The 22,826-nt window shown below is 43.1% G+C and overlaps 1 protein-coding gene across 1 annotated transcript in view; it reads right to left on the reverse strand.

Annotated features, from left to right (window-relative positions):
- Positions 1 to 13,443: 13,443 nt before the first annotated feature.
- Positions 13,444 to 22,826, reverse strand: part of LOC117513601 — a 44,657-nt gene continuing 35,274 nt past the window's right edge. Inside the window, exons 7-11 of the mRNA XM_034173848.1 lie at positions 21,368 to 21,517; positions 20,308 to 20,753; positions 19,369 to 19,501; positions 13,719 to 13,743; positions 13,444 to 13,613 (exon numbers count right to left, since the gene is read on the reverse strand). Coding sequence (XP_034029739.1) covers positions 13,444 to 13,613; positions 13,719 to 13,743; positions 19,369 to 19,501; positions 20,308 to 20,753; positions 21,368 to 21,517 — 924 coding nt within the window. The remainder of the gene's footprint in view (positions 13,614 to 13,718; positions 13,744 to 19,368; positions 19,502 to 20,307; positions 20,754 to 21,367; positions 21,518 to 22,826) is intronic.

Here is a 22,826-nt window from a genome sequence, read left to right on the forward strand (position 1 = left end):
TATCGTTATCTTTGGCTGCTTTCAGTGATGCCGGTATTTGGTTAGACTCTTTCTCTCCGATTGTTCTGTCTGAGTTATTCTCATTAGTTACTTCATCCAAACCATCAACATGTTTATTAGACCCCATTCCTACCAGGCTGCTCAAGGAAGCCCTACCATTATTTAATGCTTCGATCTTAAATATGATCAATCTATCTTTGTTAGTTGGTTATGTACCACAGGCTTTTAAGGTGGCAGTAATTAAACCATTACTTAAAAAGCCATCACTTGACCCAGCTATCTTAGCTAATTATAGGCCAATCTCCAACCTTCCTTTTCTCTCAAAAATTCTTGAAAGGGTAGTTGTAAAACAGCTAACTGATCATCTGCAGAGGAATGGTCTATTTGAAGAGTTTCAGTCAGGTTTTAGAATTCATCATAGTACAGAAACAGCATTAGTGAAGGTTACAAATGATCTTCTTATGGCCTCGGACAGTGGACTCATCTCTGTGCTTGTTCTGTTAGACCTCAGTGCTGCTTTTGATACTGTTGACCATAAAATTTTATTACAGAGATTAGAGCATGCCATAGGTATTAAAGGCACTGCGCTGCGGTGGTTTGAATCATATTTGTCTAATAGATTACAATTTGTTCATGTAAATGGGGAATCTTCTTCACAGACTAAAGTTAATTATGGAGTTCCACAAGGTTCTGTGCTAGGACCAATTTTATTCACTTTATACATGCTTCCCTTAGGCAGTATTATTAGACGGTATTGCTTATATTTTCATTGTTACGCAGATGATACCCAGCTTTATCTATCCATGAAGCCAGAGGACACACACCAATTAGCTAAACTGCAGGATTGTCTTACAGACATAAAGACATGGATGACCTCTAATTTCCTGCTTTTAAACTCAGATAAAACTGAAGTTATTGTACTTGGCCCCACAAATCTTAGAAACATGGTGTCTAACCAGATCCTTACTCTGGATGGCATTACCCTGACCTCTAGTAATACTGTGAGAAATCTTGGAGTCATTTTTGATCAGGATATGTCATTCAAAGCGCATATTAAACAAATATGTAGGACTGCTTTTTTGCATTTACGCAATATCTCTAAAATCAGAAAGGTCTTGTCTCAGAGTGATGCTGAAAAACTAATTCATGCATTTATTTCCTCTAGGCTGGACTATTGTAATTCATTATTATCAGGTTGTCCTAAAAGTTCCCTAAAAAGCCTTCAGTTAATTCAAAATGCTGCAGCTAGAGTACTGACGGGGACTAGAAGGAGAGAGCATATCTCACCCATATTGGCCTCTCTTCATTGGCTTCCTGTTAATTCTAGAATAGAATTTAAAATTCTTCTTCTTACTTATAAGGTTTTGAATAATCAGGTCCCATCTTATCTTAGGGACCTCGTAGTACCATATCACCCCAATAGAGCGCTTTGCTCTCAGACTGCAGGCTTACTTGTAGTTCCTAGGGTTTGTAAGAGTAGAATGGGAGGCAGAGCCTTCAGCTTTCAGGCTCCTCTCCTGTGGAACCAGCTCCCAATTCAGATCAGGGAGACAGACACCCTCTCTACTTTTAAGATTAGGCTTAAAACTTTCCTTTTTGCTAAAGCTTATAGTTAGGGCTGGATCAGGTGACCCGAACCATCCCTTAGTTATGCTGCTATAAACGTAGACTGCTGGGGGGTTCCCATGATGCACTGTTTCTTTCTCTTTTTGCTCTGTATGCACCACTCTGCATTTAATCATTAGTGATCGATCTCTGCTCCCCTCCACAGCATGTCTTTTTCCTGGTTCTCTCCCTCAGCCCCAACCAGTCCCAGCAGAAGACTGCCCCTCCCTGAGCCTGGTTCTGCTGGAGGTTTCTTCCTGTTAAAAGGGAGTTTTTCCTTCCCACTGTAGCCAAGTGCTTGCTCACAGGGGGTCGTTTTGACCGTTGGGGTTTTACATCATTATTGTATGGCCTTGCCTTACAATATAAAGCGCCTTGGGGCAACTGTTTGTTGTGATTTGGCGCTATATAAAAAAATTGATTGATTGATTGATTGATTGATCTGATGTTGTCAGATTTTGCAATACTGTCACCAGTTTCCTCTGCAGGGAATAACTGTCAAACCAGAATAGCTTTAAAATCCAGTACTCTGAACCACTTTACCACCACTTTGGTCCTGCAGTTTATTAAATAACTTATATAGGCTATTTAGCTTCAGTTAAAAGAATAATTTTGTTTGCACTTACTGCTAAAGATTCAGTCACTGAACTAAATGAACTAAAATATATTCTATTCCGACAAAAGATTCATTTCTGTCAATTTTGCTCACAAATTTGTTAAACTACACTGAAAAAAATACTTTGGATCAACTTTAAAAAAAAAATTGATGTCATTTGTTACAGCTTTTTTTTTTTTTCACAATGTATATTTATGATTTGGTAAAGTGATTCCAGCAGATTTAAACTGGAAACCACAATTTTCCATTAGACCAATGTAAATAAGTACTTTGAATGACGTGCACTGATGTTTCACTTTTTTCAGTGTAGGCAAAAGTACCTATAGGCATGAAGGCATAGGGCCTGATTACAAGATCCCAGATAAGGTGTGATAATTTGTGTGGGCAATCCACGCTTTTGTGCATTGGGGTGAACATAGTTTGTGGGTGATTTAGTGAGACTAACTGTTCAGTTGATAGTGGGTGGTAATAGACAGCAGTAAGTAAATGAGGATTTTGCATGTGTTATAGCTGTAAGCACAAAATGAAATTCAGTCAGCCATTTGCAGAAATATCTTGAGCTTTGTTACACACAAACTCTGCCACATAACTGAGGGTGTTCACTCTCTGGCAATTTGGTCAATTAACGCTTAACCTAGATATGTGTGTCATATATCACACTGACAAAGTGAGGAACGTTGGGGTGATTTTTGACCCCATATTGTCCTTTGACCTCCACATGACAGATATTACGAGGACTGCTTTCTTCCACCTACAAAACATAGCGAGGATTCGTCCCATCCTGTCTATGGCCGATGGAGAGACCATAATATGTAGCCCTAAAAACTATATATTCTGAATCCTCAAGATATGGGGAAAAAACTGGTACCATTTTTTTTAAAGTTGAACTGAAAATTACCCCCAAAATAGTAATTTATGTAAGACCATACAGTGTTGTACCATGTGCTTTTCATGCTGCCACTTCTGTCTGTCTTTCTGTCTGTCCGGGATACACTCCCAAATGATAATATATAGCCCTAAAAACTATATATATTCTGAATCCTCATGACATGGGGAACAAACTGGTACCATTTTTTAAAAAGTTGAACTGAAAATTACTCCCAAAATAGCCGGCTGTGGGTATGACCAGGCAGATTCAAATTCCAGCCCTGTATGTTGTGTGGGCCGCTGAAGAGGAGGTACTGCTGGCCCACCACCACCAGAGGGCGCCCTGCCTGGAGTGCGGGCTCCAGGCACCAGAGGGCGCTGCCGCCTTATGGGAGTAGCCTGGGTGACAGCTGTCACCCATCACCAGACACAGCTGTTCCACTCAGCACAGAGGTATATCTGGAGGACGGCGTCTCCACCTCAGTGCCGAGATATCGCCTAAGACTGAGGTAATATTCTCTGCATTTATATTCTGAACAACCAGCTAAACTTGTTAAACCTTTTCAGGACTGTTGACTACTGATAGCTTCATTGCTTGGATAAGTACTCACCTTCCTGCTGTACTTTGACAAGAGGTGGAGGCGGCTTCTCCCCTCTCCGTTACTGGGTGCGGTCGCATCCACACCTGTGTGTTGTTGCTCTCTCCCGCCAGCAGTACCGGATCCGACGAGCGGAGGCAGTGGCCACCTGGGAATTCGGGACTTGGCGGTTCCAGTATTTCCAGGGTTCGGTGGCAGAGGAGATCTGGGTGGTTCCGGTTCGACTGAGACGGACGTCTCCTACCTTCGAGCCTGCCCACACGACACCAGCGGATTCGACCCCAAATTGTGATTGTTGTATTTATTGTGCTCGTTTCACAATAGTAAACCTTGTTATTTACCTTCTCCATTGTCCGTTCATTGCGCCCCCTGTTGTGGGTCCGTGTTCCTACACTTTCACAACACTGTATATGTGTTGGCCATCTCTGTTTATTTAATCCCTTTCTACAGCACACAGCACAGCACAGCCACAGCACACTCAGCAAAACAACAACATGCTTAGGCTGAAGCTGAGGGTATGACCAGGCAGATTCAAATTTCCTCTGTTTATTTAATCCGTTTCTTCATCTACTTTATGTTCTCAACTGTTAAGCACCTGACTGTCCTGTACAACCCAGTTTGCCTTCCTGTCTAAATACATTCATTTTATGTTTGTAAAATTGCAATGTAAAAACAGTGAAATACACCACTACTTCCATTTTGATTCATTGATATTCACATTTACTGTTACCCTACCTTTTGTGTGTAATTTTGTTATAAATTTGATTGCAAAACAAAGTCTGCACAAAGGACTTCAAATGTGTCTTAAAACCAAGTATTTCCACTTAGTTTGGGGAGTCCACCTCTTATAGTTCTGCTGGACAAACTTTAGCCAATTAACTATTATATTTATAAGACATCAGCATTAGAAAAACAAATGTTGGACAATTGTTTTGATTAAAATGATTGGCATTTGGCTTATGTCTAAAACAGATTAACCCAGGCAGCGCCGGGTACCACAGCTAGTTAACCTATAAAATTATTAATGGACTAGTACCTCCCTACTTAGCTGACCTAGTTAAACCCTATGTACCAACCCGGGCTCTGCGTTCTCAGGGTGCAGGACTACTTTGCGTCCCACGGGTGAATAAAAAGTCTGTGCATCACAGAACCTTCTCTTATCGTGCACCTGTTTTGTGGAATGATCTCCCTGCGTTAGATTCTGTGGAGACTTGCAAGTCCAGACTTAAGATGCATCTATTCTTCCTCTCGTATGGCAAGCATACTGGCATAGTATGGTACTATGCTTCCTATCTTTTTAAAGTCATTTTATTAGCAACAGAACAGGTTTCGGCCTCAAATTTATATAAATTTTGGGTCTGAGTGAAGCTTAGAGCTAGTGGTCGGTGATCACCTTAGTAATCTCTCTGTTTTCTTGTTGATTTACTGCTGATGAATTATACCTTAGGTGTAGTTTTTTTTCCAGCTGAGTGATTCTGCTCTTTTTCGCTCTGTCCAAGGTACAAATGATGGATGAATCCGAACTGAAGGGCCTGGACAGACTGTGAGGTGGAAGACCTGAGGCGGGTGCTGCATGTTGCAGTCTTCATGTGAAAGTGACCCTGTCACAGGGACAGGTCCACTGACGGCGTGGACGACCCCTGCCTGTGGTCCTGATGCCTGTGGTGACTTCTCATCTTCTTTATTTTATTATGTTGTTTGATTTTCTACTTTCTGTTTCTTCAGCTTTGTAAAACCTTGTAAAAACCATGTAACTGTTAGAATGGCCCAAGCAGAGGGTCACCCATTTGAGTCTGGTCTGCTTGAGGTTTCTTCCTCAAATCATCAGAGGGAGTTTTTCCTTACCACTCTCACCTGTGTGCTTGCTCTAGAGGTTGGCAAGGTTAGATCTTACTTGTGTGAAGCACTTTTATGCAGCTTTGTTGTGATTTGGCACTGTAGAAATTAAATAAATTGAACTTTAATTCAATTACACAAAGAAACAAACAAAAAACAGTATTAAAAATGGTAATTAAGCAAGCTGGTTAATAATGAGTCTGCATTCTGCCGGTGGAATGCACACAGCCACAGTGCCACAGTTCTCTGCATTCCACCAGCAGAATGCAGACTCATTTTTAACTGGTTTGCTTAAATATCATGGATGGAGCAATAATTAAATGTCTGAAATAAATATATTTATTATATGGCTGCGACGCGTGCTCTGATTGGCTGATTAGTGGTCAAATATTTTTCCATATCTGGACCAGTTTCCATGACAACCGGTCTGCAACGCATATTTTCGTCATAAACTAGGAAGCTAAAAACACGATTAGTCGGACATGAACGTACTCCATAAATATCTAAACAGCATCAGAAAAAACATACGGATTGAAAGCTTACCAATCAATCAATCAATCAATTTTTTTATATAGCGCCAAATCACAACAAACAGTTGCCCCAAGGCGCTTTATATTGTAAGGCAAGGCCATACAATAATTATGTAAAACCCCAACGGTCAAAACGACCCCCTGTGAGCAAGCACTTGGCTACAGTGGGAAGGAAAAACTCCCTTTTAACAGGAAGAAACCTCCAGCAGAACCAGGCTCAGGGAGGGGCAGTCTTCTGCTGGGACTGGTTGGGGCTGAGGGAGAGAACCAGGAAAAAGACATGCTGTCCAGCTAACGACCGGACCATCTGTTAGCATGTTCTTCATGGAGGTGAAGAAAGCGAACAAGCCCAACACCGTCAGCAGCATATTCGGGTGATACTGCAAGTTTACGTGTTTATATATAATAGCCATATAATAAATGAATTATTAATCTCGTTTGCTTGGTCTGTACAGGGATATCAGGCTCGGTCCGTACTGACACCTCAGTCTGATATTTCCTCAGACCTCACACTCGGTTAATAATCCTTTAATTTTTTTTGTGTGTGTGTGTATTTGTTTTCATAGCCAGTACATGATTGTGTTCATGCAGTGTGTGTCCTGTGCTAAGACAAAAATATTGTGGAAATGGATGTTCACTTTAGTCTCTTTTTTAATCTATGTTATGGTGTGTGCAATGTTTCACTTTTATTATTGCAACAAGAACAATGGAGAACTCAATGGTGATGGTCATTATTATCAACCAGAGATTTTGAAGTCACCACAAGTGGCATTTAAACATAACAGGACAGCTGGACAAATACACAAGGACAGTTTTCAACCCAAAGAAGAAACAAGCAAACAAATTTTCTTGGTGGGGGATATTTCATACACTTACTGACAAGTGACAAATGAAGCAAGGGGGCCAGCAGGTGCACAGAGACCCTCAGCTGCACACCAACTCCACACGCACAAGAATTCTTAGCCAAGCACCAGCACCTCCACATCACCCAGACAGCCCCTGTCCCATGCAGGGCAATCACCAGGTGCTTAGCTCACTCTCTGCGCAGCCGCAGTTTGAGATCAAATAGATTTACTACACAGTATCTGTTGGTCATGGTTGATCTAAAAGAGCATTTATATTCTCATTCCCTGACTTGTCAAAAGGCAAGTGACTGTGAAAGCAATGACTGAGTTCAGTTATATTCAAGAGTGTGCAGTCTCTTATTTTAAATTGTACAGCCCTAGAATTTTGCCAAAGCCTTGAAAGGCATAACCAAATATTATACCCTTTCCAGTTTAATGTGATTATTGAAAAACAAGAAATGCTATCATCTTGTCATTCTTCACATTAGCAGGGCATATAATGAGGATAACGTACGAGGTCTATTAGAAAAGTATCCGGCCTTATTATTTTTTTCAAAAACCATATGGATTTGAATCACGTGTGATTGCATCAGACAAGCTTGAACCCTCGTGCGCATGCGTGAGTTTTTCCATGCCTGTCGGATGCGTCATTTGCCTGTGAGGAGGCTTTGAGTGAGGAGTGGTCCACCCACTCGGCGGATTTTCATTGTCAGGAAATGGCGGAATGATTTGGGCTTTTTTCCATCAGAATTTTTTTCAGAAACTGTTAGAGACTGGCAGCTGGAAACCATTCGAAAAATTTATCTGGCTTTCAGTGAAAATTTGACAGGCTTCACAGAGAATAAAGACTGTTACTACAGCTTTAAGGACGGCTTTAAGGACGCTTGGCGCGCCACGCTCTGTGCCACCATCGAGAGCCACAAACCCCCGGATCATTTCTAAACGGATGGCTCTATGGAGCCGGACCGTCGTGTGCCATTTCGTGGAATTCCTCCACACGTCTGTCTCAATGTGCCGAAAAAGTGCTGATGTCCACGTCTTTTCACAATTCCTGTGCTAGTCAGACGGCGTCCCGGATAAAACACAGCGTCCAGTTTGGAAATTAACAGCACATTCCACTGTTACAGGAGTTTTTGTCATGGAAAGAGGAGTGGAGGCTTCGCGCGTCGCGGCGGTGCCGCATGGCGCACAGCAACGCCGTGATGAAGCCTCACGGGACATGTTCTGGCATGTCCAGGCACATCCACAATTTCTCGGATAATCACTCGATGGAAAAACCACCGACAGCTGTCTGAACGCCATCTCAAAGCCATCCTGTGAGACCAAAACGGAGGTGGTTTTGTCTCGCTCCAGTAGTGAATCCATCGTGACGCGCGAAGCCTCCGCTCAGCTTTCCATGACAAAATCTCTTGTTAAAAGTAAAATCTGCCGGAAAATGGTTGATGTCCAGTTCTTGTGATAACCAGAGAAAGTGCACACAACGGTCCGGCTCCATAGAGCCATCCGTTTAGAAATGATCTGATGGTTTGTGGCTCTCGACGGCGGCACGGAGCGCGGCGCGCCGAGCGTCCTTAAAGCCATCCTTAAAGCTGTAGTAACAGTCCTTATTCTCTGTGAAGCCCGTAAAATTTTCACCGAAAGCGAGATAAATTTGTCGAATGGTTTCCAGCTGCCACTCTCTAACAGTTTCTGAAAAAATTCTGATGGAAAAAAAAGCCCAAATCATTCCGTCATTTCCTGACAATGAAAATCCGCCGAGGGGGTGGACCACTCCTCACTCAAAGCCTGCTTACAGGCGAATGACGCAACTGACAGGCGTGGAAAAACTCATGCATGCGCACAAGGGTTCAAGCTTGTCTGACGAAATCACACGTGATTCAAATCCATATGGTTTTTGAAAAAAATAATAAGGTCGGATACTTTTCAGGTCATATCATAGAAATTAAATTTTGCCATCAGATTAAATAAAATAACATTAGACAGTTCCATATTGCAAAACATTTAATTTAATTATTTTTTAAGTTAATGTAATAAAAGATAGATCTATGCAAATGCCCAAAGTTTCACAAGCTTTCTTTTTTAAGAATATATTTATTAACTTTTCAAAAAAAAAAAAAAAGAACAAGAACACATTAAACAAAAACAAAGAACCATATGAACATACGAGGTCTATTAGAAAAGTATCTGACCTTATTATTTTTTTAAAAAACCATATGGATTTGAATCACGTGTGATTGCGTCAGACAAGCTTGAACCCTCGTGCGCATGCGTGAGTTTTTTATGCCTGTTGGTTGCGTCATTCGCCTGTGAGGAGGCTTTGAGTGAGGTGTGGTCCACCCTCTCGGTGGATTTTTATTGCAAATAAATATTTGAACGATTTGGAGTTTTGCTGCATCAATTTTTTTCAAGAAACTGTGAGAGACCTCCAGGTGGACACCGTTCGAAAAATTAATATGGCTTTCAGGGACGATTTTATGGGGATTAAACAGATTAAGGAGTGTTACTGCTGCTTTAAGGACTGCCCACAACTGCTGAGAGCGCGGCGCTCTCCCAGCCCCCATCGACAGGCTCACATCCCGCTGAAACAACCAGACCATTTCCAACGTGAAGGCTTTGTTGATCCCGGACCTCGTCTGACTTTCACAAAAAGGCAGAAGATGTGGACATGAGCACTTTTTCGGTACATGCCACCGTTACAGGAGTTATTTTCATGGAAAGAAAAGCAGAGGGACGTGCCACGGAGCCATTCATTACGCGGGACAAAACCACCTCGGTGTTGGTCTCACAGGACGGCTTTCAGGTGGATTTTAGACGGATTCCGGTTGCTTTCCAGTCGTGTGAATATCCGATTGTGATTGTGCATGAGCTGGACATGCCAGAATATGTCCCGTGAGGCTACTTGCAAATATCAAAAGAAATCCTGTTGTGGAATATCATATTTCCTTTTCACCTGACTAAAGGACATCATGGTAGAACCTTCCAGAAGTTTATGTAGAGTGGATATTCTCTTATTTAACCACATCCAGAAGTTATTATCCATCACTCCAGGAGGGAAATCAGGATTATTGAATATTGTTCCTAGGGTTTGTAAGAGTAGAATGGGAGGCAGAGCCTTCAGCTTTCAGACTCCTCTCCTGTGGAACCAGCTCCCAATTCAGATCAGGGAGACAGATACCCTCTCTACTTTTAAGATTAGGCTTAAAACTTTCCTTTTCGCTAAGGCTTATAGTTAGGGCTGGATCGGGTGACCCTGGACCATCCCTTAGTTATGTTGCTTTAGACGTAGACTGTGTTTCATAATTATTGTATGGCCTTGCCTTGCAATGTGGAGCGCCTTGGGGCAACTGTTTGTTGTGATTTGGCGCTATACAAGAAAAAAGTTGATTGATTGATTGATTGAATATTGGAGTAAAAACAGAGGTGGCTTGAGATCTACCTTCTAATTTTCTAATGGCATGCCATGCTTTAACTGTAGAAATTGTAGTTGGGTTAGTACAAGCAAACTTCATGAATGCACTTTTCCTAATAAACAAAATATTACTCAGAGAGTATTTAGACATTGAACTTTCTACTTCCAACCAGAGAGATGTCAACTCATTACATATCCAATCAGCTATAATACGCAAATGAACACTCACTAAGTTGGAATTTTCTAATGTCTGGGAGATCAACACATCCTTCTGTGGAGGACAGACATAAAGTAGCTATTTTTCACAAGCTTTCTAGCACTGCTGAGTGTAAAGCCCATCATGCAGTGCTGTGACTAAGCAGCAGGCCGGTGTGCTGGGATACCCACAATTCTGCACCCAAGATTCAGCAACCAATCACACATCAACTCCGTCTCCCTCTGAAACACCCGCCAAGTTCTTTGAAGTAAAATCTAATTACTGAATGTGGCACTTCTCTGGGAACAGTGTGTGTGTGTGTGTGTGTGTGTGTGTGTGTGTGTGTGTGTGTGTGTGTGTGTGTGTGTGTGTGTGTGTGTGTGTGTGTGTGTGTGTGTGTGTGTGTGTGTGTGTGTCAGAGAACAGACACCTATCAGCCCCCCCCCAGGGACATAACAGTAGAGAGAACGAGCTGCTCAGTGCTGCTTTCATCCTGCTTTCACCTCACTTTATTCTTAGTGCCTCCAGCTTCAGCTGTGACATATGAAACATCATCAACTTTTTACGTGTGCATGAGATTTTTTGTTGTTGTTGTTGCTGCTGCATTTTTCATGCAGCTGCTGAATACTAGTTTAATCTTTCTGCCTTTATCCACTTGACAAAATGACATTTGTGTGTACAAGGTCGACTGTTGGGAAGCATCCTGTCACAATGCCATGTTATGTGTTGTGTGCGGTTTTATCTGAATGTGTAATGCTGATGCTTGTGTGTGCATGCGTCTTGATGGATGATTAGCAAACGTGTCGTGTGTACTTTTGACAGAAAACATCCAACACCTGTGTGCTGTCTATGTGGAGACAGAAAGCTGGAAGCCTCAGCAGCAGGATATGAAATATGCTAATGAACCAGCATAACAATCAGCCATTATTACAGACACCACAAAATAAAAGCCTTTATGATTTTCTTGCTTTCTGACCTTGTTTCCATACAAAATTTAAATTATCCTCTCTCACTGTGACTTTTGCTGGGTTTAAAAAAAAGGAGCGTGCAGATGATTTGACACATCAATCATAAGCAAAAATAAACTCATCTTTTTGTTCAAGAGACAACTGAGCCTTGAACAAATCATTACAAGTCCTTTGGCAACATTAAAAACACATTTAAGCTTTTTATTTGCAGCGCTACTCACAAATGTGGGGCACAAACACCCAGCTGGAAATCAGTCAACATTCATGGATAATACACAAAACAGTACTGAGGCAAAGATAATCCACTCAGAAACTGAATATTATTAGCAGAAATGAAGGAAAATACCAACATCATTCATGTCCTGGAGTGAATGTGTAGTGTGTACAACATATAATTAGGCCTAGGCTGGGGAAGTAACCTGTGTTGGTGTCCCTTTCAGAGGGTTGTCTTATGCTGTCATCTGCTTGTGTTACTAATCTGAGGATAAGCAACCCAGCACCAATAGCCCTCAGACCCTATATAGGACTTCTTCTGAGACCCTGCCTTTCACCTAGTGCAGAGGAGCACACAGTGCAATGAATGTGTCATTTATTGTTTCCACCCAAAGCAGTTGTGGTGGAACTGCAAGTAGAATTGTGCTCATCTGTACACCCATGGACATACTGGTCTGAAAATGAGATGTGATCAGGTGCAGTGTGGGTGCACTGGTGTTATGTGGAAGCAGAAATTATGCCATTGACACAGAATGCATATTTGACAAATCCTTCATGACATCACACAAAGGTTTTGTGCTCCCAATTCAGATCAGGGAGACAGACACCCTCTCTACTTTTAAGATTAGGCTTAAAACTTTCCTTTTTGCTAAAGCTTATAGTTAGGGCTGGATCAGGTGACCCTGAACCATCCCTTAGTTATGCTGCTATAGACGTAGACTGCTGGGGGGTTCCCATGATGCACTGTTTCTTTCTCTTTTTGCTCTGTATGCACCACTCTGCATTTAATCATTAGTGATCGATCTCTGCTCCCCTCCACAGCATGTCTTTTTCCTGGTTCTCTCCCTCAGCCCCAACCAGTCCCAGCAGAAGACTGCCCCTCCCTGAGCCTGGTTCTGCTGGAGGTTTCTTCCTGTTAAAACGGAGTTTTTCCTTCCCACTGTAGCCAAGTGCTTGCTCACAGGGGGTCGTTTTGACCGTTGGGGTTTTACATAATTATTGTATGGCCTTGCCTTACAATATAAAGCGCCTTGGGGCAACTGTTTGTTGTGATTTGGCGCTATATAAAAAAAATTGATTGATTGATTGAATAGCAGGTCTGAAGCTCAAACAGGGCATCTCTAGGTGTTGCCATATTGGCAGTACTACACCGCTTCTGACGTCAGGAGTGAAGCAAGGCCACACTTTTTGCTGTCTTCATCACAACCATTCTTCACATCATCAAGGATGACGTACCAGCAGCCATCGAAATCTACAGAATGGATGGCAAGCCGTTCAAGCTTGCCCGTTTGAAAAGTAAGCACAAAATATTGACACGCAGCCTCGTTGAGGTCCAATATGCAGACGGCAACAGCATCGCAGCCCTTGAGGAAAATCATCTCCAACAAAACCTGACAGCCTTCCATTGTGCATATGCTATGCTGAGTCTAAACATCAATGCCAAGAAAACCCATGCTGCCTCTGAATGAAGGAGCTCACAATCAGCCCTTGATCTGACTTGATGAAATAACTCTAGAAAATGTGGACCACTTCTGCTACTTAGGAAGTCATCTCTCTGTCAGCATCAATCTTCACACCGATTTTCAACATCACCTGAAATGTGCTGGTAACGCCTTTGGTCGTCTGATCATAGTTCCAACCCTCTTGTATGCATCAGAGACAAGGACTCCGTATCATCACCATCTCAAGACACTCGAAAAATTCACCAACATTCCACCTCAAAATCACTTGAGAAGATCAAAGAACCCACATCAGCATCCTACAAGAAACCACCTCGACCAGCATTGAAGCCTGCGTCATCAAGAATCAACTTAGATGGTGTGGCCATGTTGTCAGGATGAGTGATGATCACCTCCCACAGCAAGTCTTTTACCAACAACTCAAAGAAGGCTGAGCAGAGGCAGACAGAAGAAGCGATATAAAGACTTCCTGAAAGCCAGCATGAAGAAATGCAACATGAATCTTAACAAGTGGGATAGACGTCGTGAGAGACAGGACACTCTGGAGAACAACAATCAAGCAAGGAGTGGAGACCTTCACAGCCAAACAATGTGAGGAGCTGGAAAAGAAGTGACAAAGACAAAAGGTGAAGAACTGCCACCGAGGCCGACCATACCTCCAGGAACGACATGCCATCACTGCAATGAAACGTCAGGTCAAGAATCGGACTCATCAGCCACGTAAGAACTCATAACTAACTACAAAATTACATCTGGAATTTGAAAACCTGCATCCTCAATATCGAGGGAATGGCATGACACTACATTTAACTCCCAACCAGCCCATAAATTGGTAAAGTGGTAGCGTGTGGGCCAGACCACAGTGACCACCTGGGCAGGGAGCCTGAAGCCTATACATTAAAACCCATGGAAAAATGTGACCTGACTCTTTCCCTGCTTTGCCTCAGGGAGCTTTTGTGGTCTCTGGGCATTGGCAGTCTGGCAGATTCAATTTCAATTTAATTTTATTTATTTCATTTATATAGTGCCAAATCACAAGGAAGGTGCCTCAAGGCGTTTCACACGAGTAAGGTCTAACCCAGTGGTGTCCAAACTATTCCAGAAAGGGCCGAGAGGGTGCAGGTTTTCCTTGCAGCCACTGACTTCAGCAGGTGATTTCACTGATGAACTCATTCCACCTGATCAAAGGGATGTTAATCAGTGAAATCACCTGCTGAGGTCAGTGGCCTGCAAGGAAAACCTGCACCCTCTTGGCCCTTTCTGGAATAGTTTGGACACCACTGGTCTAACTTTACCAACCCCTAGAGCAAGCACACAGGTGACAGTGGTATTCCACTTTCAGCAGTGACCTTCTGTGGCTTACCCTCTTTGTGGAGGATATCAAGAGAGTGTCTTCTTGACAAGTGTCAAGTCAGCAACCTTCACCATGATTGTGGTTGTGTGTGTACTGAACCAAACTGAGACATTATTGGTATTTACACTGCACAAATAGTGATATATATATATATATATATATATATATATATATATATATATATATATTTTTTTTTTTCCAAGTCAAAATTAAAACCAAAAAAAAAATGCTCTAAATCTGAGGCCATGGTTCTCAGCAGGAAACCGATGGATTGCCTACTCCAGGTAGGGAATACGGTCTTGCCCAAAGTGAAGGAGTTCAAGTACCTCAGGGTCTTGTTCACAAGTGATGAGACAATGGAGTGTGAGATTGGCCAGAGAATCGGTGCAGCAGGGGCAGTATTGCATTCACTCTACCATACTGTTGTGATGAAAAGGGAGCTGAGCCAAAAGGCGAAGCTCTAGATCTACTAGTCAGTCTTCGTTCCTACTCTTACCTATGGTCATGAGGGTTGGATCATGACCAAAAGAACTAGAAGCAGCCAAAACAGGTTTCCTTCCTGGTGTCTCCCTTAGAGATAGGGTGAGAAGCTTGGTCATCTGTGGGGAGCTCAGAGTAGAGCCACTGCTCCTTCATGTTAAAAGGAGCCAGCTGAGGTGGTTCGGGCATCTGGTAATGATGCCCCCTGGGTACCTCCCTAGGGAGGTGTTCCAGGCACATCCATCTGGGAGGAGACCCCGGGGAAGACCCAGGACTAGGTGGAGAGATTATATCTCCACCTAGGGAACACCTTGGAATCCCACAGTCAGAGGTGGTCAATGTAGCTCAGGAAAGGGAAGTCTGGGGTCCCCTGCTGGAGTTGTTGCCCCCGTGACCCAAACCCGGAAAAGCGGTTGAAGATGAGTGATGAGTGAGTGAGTGAGTGACAAGTTCAGAATGAGAATTTTATGCTAACAACAGCTGGCTTTTTCTTTTGGGCTTCTTCTATGCTGTGCTTTCTATGACTGTATGTGGTGCAGAACCCCAGCAATGACCAAAAGACAAGCTAAGGCAACACCAACACGATAGAGTACAGCAGCAAAATCATGATCAATGTCCCTACTTCTTCATGAAAAATGTGTTTGAAGGTAAGCAATGGCAGGTTTCACTTATTCTAATTCATTCTTTTTCTATACCCGCTTATTCCAATTAAGGGTCACAGGGCAGCTGGAGCCTATCCCAACAATCATTGGGCAAGAGGTGGTGTACACCCTGGGCAGGCTGCCAGTCTATCACAGGGCCACATGTTGACAAATGAACACATCTGCACGCTCACTCACGCCTACAGTGAACTTAAAGTTCTTTCTAAATGATAAGAGGAAACAGCAGAGTGGTATTTCCAACCTGGTCTCATGGCAAGTCGTGATTCAGCAGCACAAAATATACAATCTATTGGTTCATGATATTGTGACGAAAAGTGCCTCATTTTTGTCATGGCAGCACAAATTTATTCTAATTCATTCCGTGATGGCTGCACAAAATTAAAAGTGAAGCGGGGGGTTGGTTATGGTTAGGGTGGGGCAAAAGAGTAAGATTAGGTTATGGTTAAGGTTAGGGTCGGAGGTAGGAGTAGGGTTAGGAATAGTGAGTTTAAAAAAAACCCATCACGAAAATTAGACTCATTTCGTCACGGGAGCACGAAAAAAAAACGTGAGACTTGGCTATGTATTTCAGGTAAAATGTAAAGTAAAAGTGGTAATTTATGAACAAATAAAAACCTCAACACCATACAAGACAGCTCAGAAGAACAATGATGAAGGAAATACAAAAATAGTAAGAAGTCAGATTGATAAAATGCACCTTCAGATTTGTGGAAACTTTATTCTTAATTTTGAAAATGCAATAAGACTGTGACTGTGCCCCAGTTCTGCAGCTGCAAGCTTCTAAAGCCCTTTATACACCAGCGCCAACAGAGAGTAGCATTTTGTTGCGTTTAGAGTATGCCTGAAATGCACGCGTACTCTGCGTATCGAAAGAGAGAGAAAGAGAGTGCATGCTGTCTCTCTGTCTGCTTTTTTTTTTTTTAGATCTGCTGTTTGTGTTCTCTGGATTTTGAAAGAAATCTGTTTTTTGAATTGAAAGAATGTAACCATGTTTTCTGATTTGCATTTTAACGGATGGATCCCTGCCGGCTCATGCACATACACTGGGCTGTGTGGATCATTTATCACAGACTCGCACACATTGGATCGCACGCACTGCGTGGATCAAACCTGTTCACATGTGAATCTGAAACCTTTTCACACCTGAAGTCACGCTTCTGTAAACTGCTGCCTGGCTTGCACAAACCGAGGCACAGTTCGCTCTGATCACTCTGTCGGCCCTCAGCAGCACCAAGTCAATGAGGGTGATCACAGTGCTGCAAAGCCTCCCTGCTGTGAACAAATACACACCCATCAAGGATCGTGACAGCACTCAGCAGCACCATGGCAATGAGGGTGATCACAGTGCTGCAAAGCCTCTCCCTCCAAGGCAGCACTCACAAACTGGCTTCTAATTCTACCATGCAATGTTCGGAGCCACCGACTCAGTTTCTACAGTGTGCAGCTGTGTAGATTTGCATGCAGTAGCTCAGCGTAGTGCAGACTTACATGCAGAAGCACAGACCTGCTTAAAACCGCATGCTTTAATCACCCAGTGCTCTATGCAGAAAAATTAAACATGTTCCACTTACTGCTGCATTGGGGAGCAAAAACTCGGTGCTTAGCTGCGTAGAGCTACATAACTCAATGTTGTAGGTACGCCACAATGCGCAACTCTACATTTGCACCCGTGTGAAAGGGGCTTAAGGCTGTAATCATTGGCCATTTTACGTCATAAGAGTAGACTGTTCCAAGACTAGACTGTCCCACTTCAAAGGCTGCTTGTGAAGCGGTTGACAGCCTTCTTTCCCCCTCAAACAAAAAATACAACAGGTGTTTCCTTCACGGCCCAAAGAATCCCATGCACAACTCCCCCCCCACCCAATACAAAACAGTTAGTACATTTTAAAAAAGAAAAAGGGACACTTTTGGGCTGCATATTCCCAATGTAATTAAGTAATATTTATAAGTAAAGTATAAATATGTTCTGAAAAATGTTTACACAACTATACGAGTACATTACTCCCACTGTGCTAGATTGGTACATGCAGCTCTCAAGCTCAGGGGCACAGGCCTTTGAAGGATGCAGACCCTGAATTGGGACACAGCCTGAGATCCAGATTTTCAGTGACTTCCTGGACGTGGCCGAGTCCAGGAACTTGCAGAGACATTCACTTATAAGGCCCTGTCACACCTTGACAATTTTGGCAGCATATGCGGCCGTGTTAAAAACACTGACATACGTCTAAAAAGTTATGGGTAAGTTCTGTGTAAGTTCTGAACATGTTAAAGCATGCTGGAGTACATCATCATACGGTGAGTAGCTGGAACAATTTTGGGCATGCTGAAAATTTCCAAGGAATGCCAGTGTATCACTCATACGTCCCGCACACGCATGACATAAGTTGTAGGTAAGTTCTGCTGTTGTTGACACAAGTTTCTGGTAAGTTACTCAGAAGTCTAAATACATTGAGATAATATGTAGAGTACCCAAGACTTATTTATAACCAATAAGTAACGTGCTGTGAGCCAGTGTGCAACTTAATTCACGTGTTCCTGACTACCACAGAACTTAGTGAACGTGTCAGCTACCAGAAGTGCCGTATTGACAGCGATGACGTAATTCATACTTAGCACTATTTCTAAATTATATAATGCATGTAAAAATTTGTGATTGCATTGTATGAATAATTAAGTTAATTTTTAATGTTATTATTGCAGGTACCCAGGACTACAAAACCAGCACCTTGGCCGTGAAGAATTGTATTAAACTTGTCTGTTTATTTGGAGATTAATAACACCGGGAGACTCTTCAATGGTGAACACGCTAACCGTCTTTTTATTAGCCTCTTGTCATGAACGACTACCGCCAGACATAAAATGCTGTCGTAAAACCCCTTCACTGTTGTAACACATTACTTGACATCTCCCCCTTTCTCTACTTCTATCAATCAATCAATCAATTATTTTTTTTTATATAGCACCAAATCACAACAAACAGTTGCCCCAAGGCGCTTTATATTGTAAGGCAAGGCCATACAATAATTATGTAAAACCCCAACGGTCAAAACGACCCCCTGTGAGCAAGCACTTGGCTACAGTGGGAAGGAAAAACTCCCTTTTAACAGGAAGAAACCTCCAGCAGAACCAGGCTCAGGGAAGGGCAGTCTTCTGCTGGGACTGGTTGGGGCTGAGGGAGAGAACCAGGAAAAAGACATGCTGTGGAGGGGAGCAGAGATCAATCACTAATGATTAAATGCAGAGTGGTGCATACAGAGCAAAAAGAGAAAGAAACAGTGCATCATGGGAACCCCCCAGCAGTCTACGTCTATAGCAGCATAACTAAGGGATGGTTCAGGGTCACCTGATCCAGCCCTAACTATAAGCTTTAGCAAAAAGGAAAGTTTTAAGCCTAATCTTAAAAGTAGAGAGGGTGTCTACTTCTCTACTTTTTGAGTGATTTGAGATGCTAAGCCAGGCAACCACACCGAAGTGTTTGCTCTCGTTCTGCATTTGTTAAGTCGTTGATGACCAACATTTCCAGTCTCATGGATATTGGTGTCACCATCCTGCTGCCTCTGAATACCAGTCCATCAATGTACAGACAGTTCATTTCTGCTGTGTGTATGTGATGAGTGCTCAAGCCACCCTTTTTTAATGCACCTGACCACCTCTTGGAGTTGTTCATCAGCAGCAGTCTCTGCTCAAATGCTGTCCATTTTCATCTGTGATGCTGGAATGCTACTCACCACAGTAGCAATGTAGCACTCAACATCTGTGTGGCTGTCTCCATGGTGCTCCGCTTCCTGCTGCGGGCTCCTGGACAGCACGTCAGCCTCAACCAGTGCTTTCCCCGGTGCATAAGACATCTCTGGCAGCGGACTGGCATGTTATCAAGATATCAGGAGTTTATCAGTGGAATAAGTGGTTTGTGATCGGTGATTAGTTGATTAGTGAATGCAGGCAGGTCATACAGATATTTTTTAAATCTTTCACATGCCCACACTGATGCAAGGTACTCCTTCTCAATTTGTGCATACCTCTTCTCAGCATCACTCAGTCACCTCGAACAGAATGCCACTGGCCTCCAAACTTCACCATGAAGCTGGAGCAGGACACCACCTATACCATGGCTGCTAGCATCAGCTGAGACCTTTGTGCTCCTGTTGGTATCATAATACACCAAGGTAGAAGGTGTAGTGAGCAACTCTTTGATTTTGTTGAAGGCTGCCTGCTGCACTGGGCCACATGTCCAAAGTGATGTTGATTTTTGCATTTCATATAGAGGTTGACCCACTGTAGCTAGGTTAAGAAAATATTATCCCAGGTAACTGATCATGCCAAGGGCTCTCCTCAGTTCTTGGATGTTTCAGTTGGGGTGAGTGTATTGATTGCTGACTCTTTAACTGATTCGGGGTGTACCCTGTCTTTGTTAATCACCTGGACCAGGAAGTGTAACTTATATTTCTCAGCATGCATTTCTTTGTGTTTAGCTTCAGGCCTACTGACTCTAGTCACTCAATGACCTTCTGTAGTCACTCATTGTGCTCGTCCATGTTTTTGCCATGGACAATAATATCATCCATATAGACCGCAACTCCCTGTAGCCCTCCAGAGTCTCCATTATCTTTCTTTGAAAAATTTCAGGAGCGCTGGTAATCCCAAAGGGGAGGCGTTTGAAACAGTACCTCCCATAGGGTGTTACGAAGGTGGTCAGTCTTTGGATATCTTTGTCCAGAGGGATTTGCCAGAATCCAGAAGCTGCGTTCAAAGAAGAGAAGACTGTGTAACCACTCAGCTGAGCTATCATTTCCTCAGATCTTGGAAAAGTGAACCTCTCTCTTTTAACAGCTCTGTTCAGCCTCTCCAAGTCGACACAAATTCGTACCCTTCCATTCTTTTTCTGGACAGGTACCATCAGTGCACACCACTCCGTGGGCTCTGTCATGGCTTCAGTGATGTCACTGGCCTCCATTCGGCCTAGCTCCTCCTTCACCGCAGCTAACAGAGGTATGGCAACTCGGTGTTCTGTGGCCACTGCATAGGTCTGAGCATTTTGTTGTAGTTCAGTTTTCACAGGCTGTGTTTTCAGTGAGTCAAACTCCTGTTCGCTGATAATGAGCTCATATAGACGCTTGATAAGCCCCAATGATAAGGATGTTAGTCAGCTGAGCAGGTTATCTACACTCTCGCCATGAAGAACATAAAGTCTGAACATGTGTGTGTTTCCCCTTGTACATAGTCCATGTGACAAACTGTCCCGAACAGTTCAAACCACCCCCTGGCCCACTCAGTGCATTCTTTGTCTTGTGCAGGGCTATTTTTGACTTTAGTGTTTTATACACATCTTCCCTTAAGACATTACAATCTGCCTCCGTGTCTATTTTGAACTTTGTAGGTTTGTTTTCAATATCAAATGTTACTGTCCACTCATCATCCTCATGTGGCATGCTGTTAACTGAGCTAATGTAATAATGTTCGTTTTGCATAACATCTTCAGTCACTTCACTCACTAGTGTAGTCCTGCACACTCTGTCCCAGTGCCCCCTTTTTCCACATTTGTTGCATGTGGACTGCTTTGCTGGGTACTTTTCCTGTGAGCTGTGAGGTGTGACCACATTTTCTGTGGTCACTGTCTTTGTGTTTGTCCATGTCCTTCTGTGATCGCCACCCTTTGAACTATGCGCCTGGGCTGCTTTTATGAGTCACTTCTTGAACCACACAGGATTGCTCTCCCTGCTGGTTAACCTGCACTTTAAGTTCCTCCGACTGCTGCACTTCCTGTACGGTCATATCCAGAATGAGATTTGGGATCAGCTCCAGCCTCTGTGATAATTTTTTGTCTGAGATTCCGACCACCACCCGGTCTCTGTCTGAAGTGCTCCTCTTGTTTTGCACCTTAGTCACAGTGTTCAGACAGTTCATAAAGAGTGTGAACAAATGTCTCTGTGCGCTCGCTCACATGCTGCACTCTCTGATTAAAGCAGGCACGTTCATGTATGGCGTTGCATCTCGGGATGAATCAAGCTTTACCATTACTACCTTATACTGGTCTTCATCTTCTCCGCCTCCTTACCAAGTGCATACATGAGTGTGCTCACTTGAACTGGGCCATCTTCCTTGTCCAGTTTAGTAGCTGTCCAATACCAGGAAAAGCCTTTCTTCCATTCAGGCCACTCCACCAGCTTTTCAAAAAAAAAAAAAACTCTCCGGTGGGTGAAACTTCGCCATCTTGGCGTACTTCTGACACCATGTACTAAACTTGTCTGTTTATTCGGAGATTAATAACCCCAGGAGACTCTACTGGTGATCACGCTAGCCGTCTTATTAGCCTCTTGCCATGAACCGACAGACGTAAAATGCTGTCGTAACACATTACTTGACAAGAATGAAAACCGTGACTTCACTCCAGGAGCATGGCGAGAGGGACGTCTCTTGGAGGACACACACAGAGCTACTGGCCCCAACACTGCCTCCAAGGAAGGAAAAAACAGAGGAATCTTCTGAAGCACTGGTTTAACTTCCCAGCTGGTGCAGTTCCATGGCAAAATAAAATTATATTGTTCATGAAAATTCAGTAAGGTATATCTTATATATTATATTCCAATTCTAAGGTGGAAATATGCTATTATACTAAGGTATATTTAAATATCTAAAAAGGAAGAGTAAAATAGAAGAGTAGAAAAGAGTAGTCAAACCACTTAGGTGCCTGGTCTTTTGTTTTTGTCATGTTTGTGTTAATGATACAGACAATAAAGGACCTATTGCTGTTGATGCTGTTGTTGAGAAAGTGTAATGCACAGACCCACACCAGGGGGCATAAATGAATGGCCAATAGAGATGGCAATAAATACAATTTATTACTGCAAATGTGCACAACAGGTCAAAATACTGCTGTTAGTCTGTCAATTAAGTTCCACAAAAGGTGACGCGTGGGCAGGCCCGAGGGTAGGAGACGCCTATCCAGAGAACAGCCAGGACCCACGAGGTTCCACCGCCAATGGAGACCTGCAATACACCGGAGCCGCCAAGTCCTGAGTCCCCAGATGGCCACCGCTTCCAGCTGTCGGATCTGGTACTGCTGGCAGGAAGAACAGACAGGTTAGAGGTGTGTGTGTGTACACCCAGCAAACAGTCAGCAAAAATACAGTTCCTTCCTGAGGGAAAAAACCTCCACCTCCAAACACAGGAACACAGAGTACGTGCA

The sequence above is a fragment of the Thalassophryne amazonica genome, chromosome 1 (genome assembly GCF_902500255.1).
Source record: "Thalassophryne amazonica chromosome 1, fThaAma1.1, whole genome shotgun sequence".
Taxonomy (NCBI): domain Eukaryota; kingdom Metazoa; phylum Chordata; class Actinopteri; order Batrachoidiformes; family Batrachoididae; genus Thalassophryne; species Thalassophryne amazonica.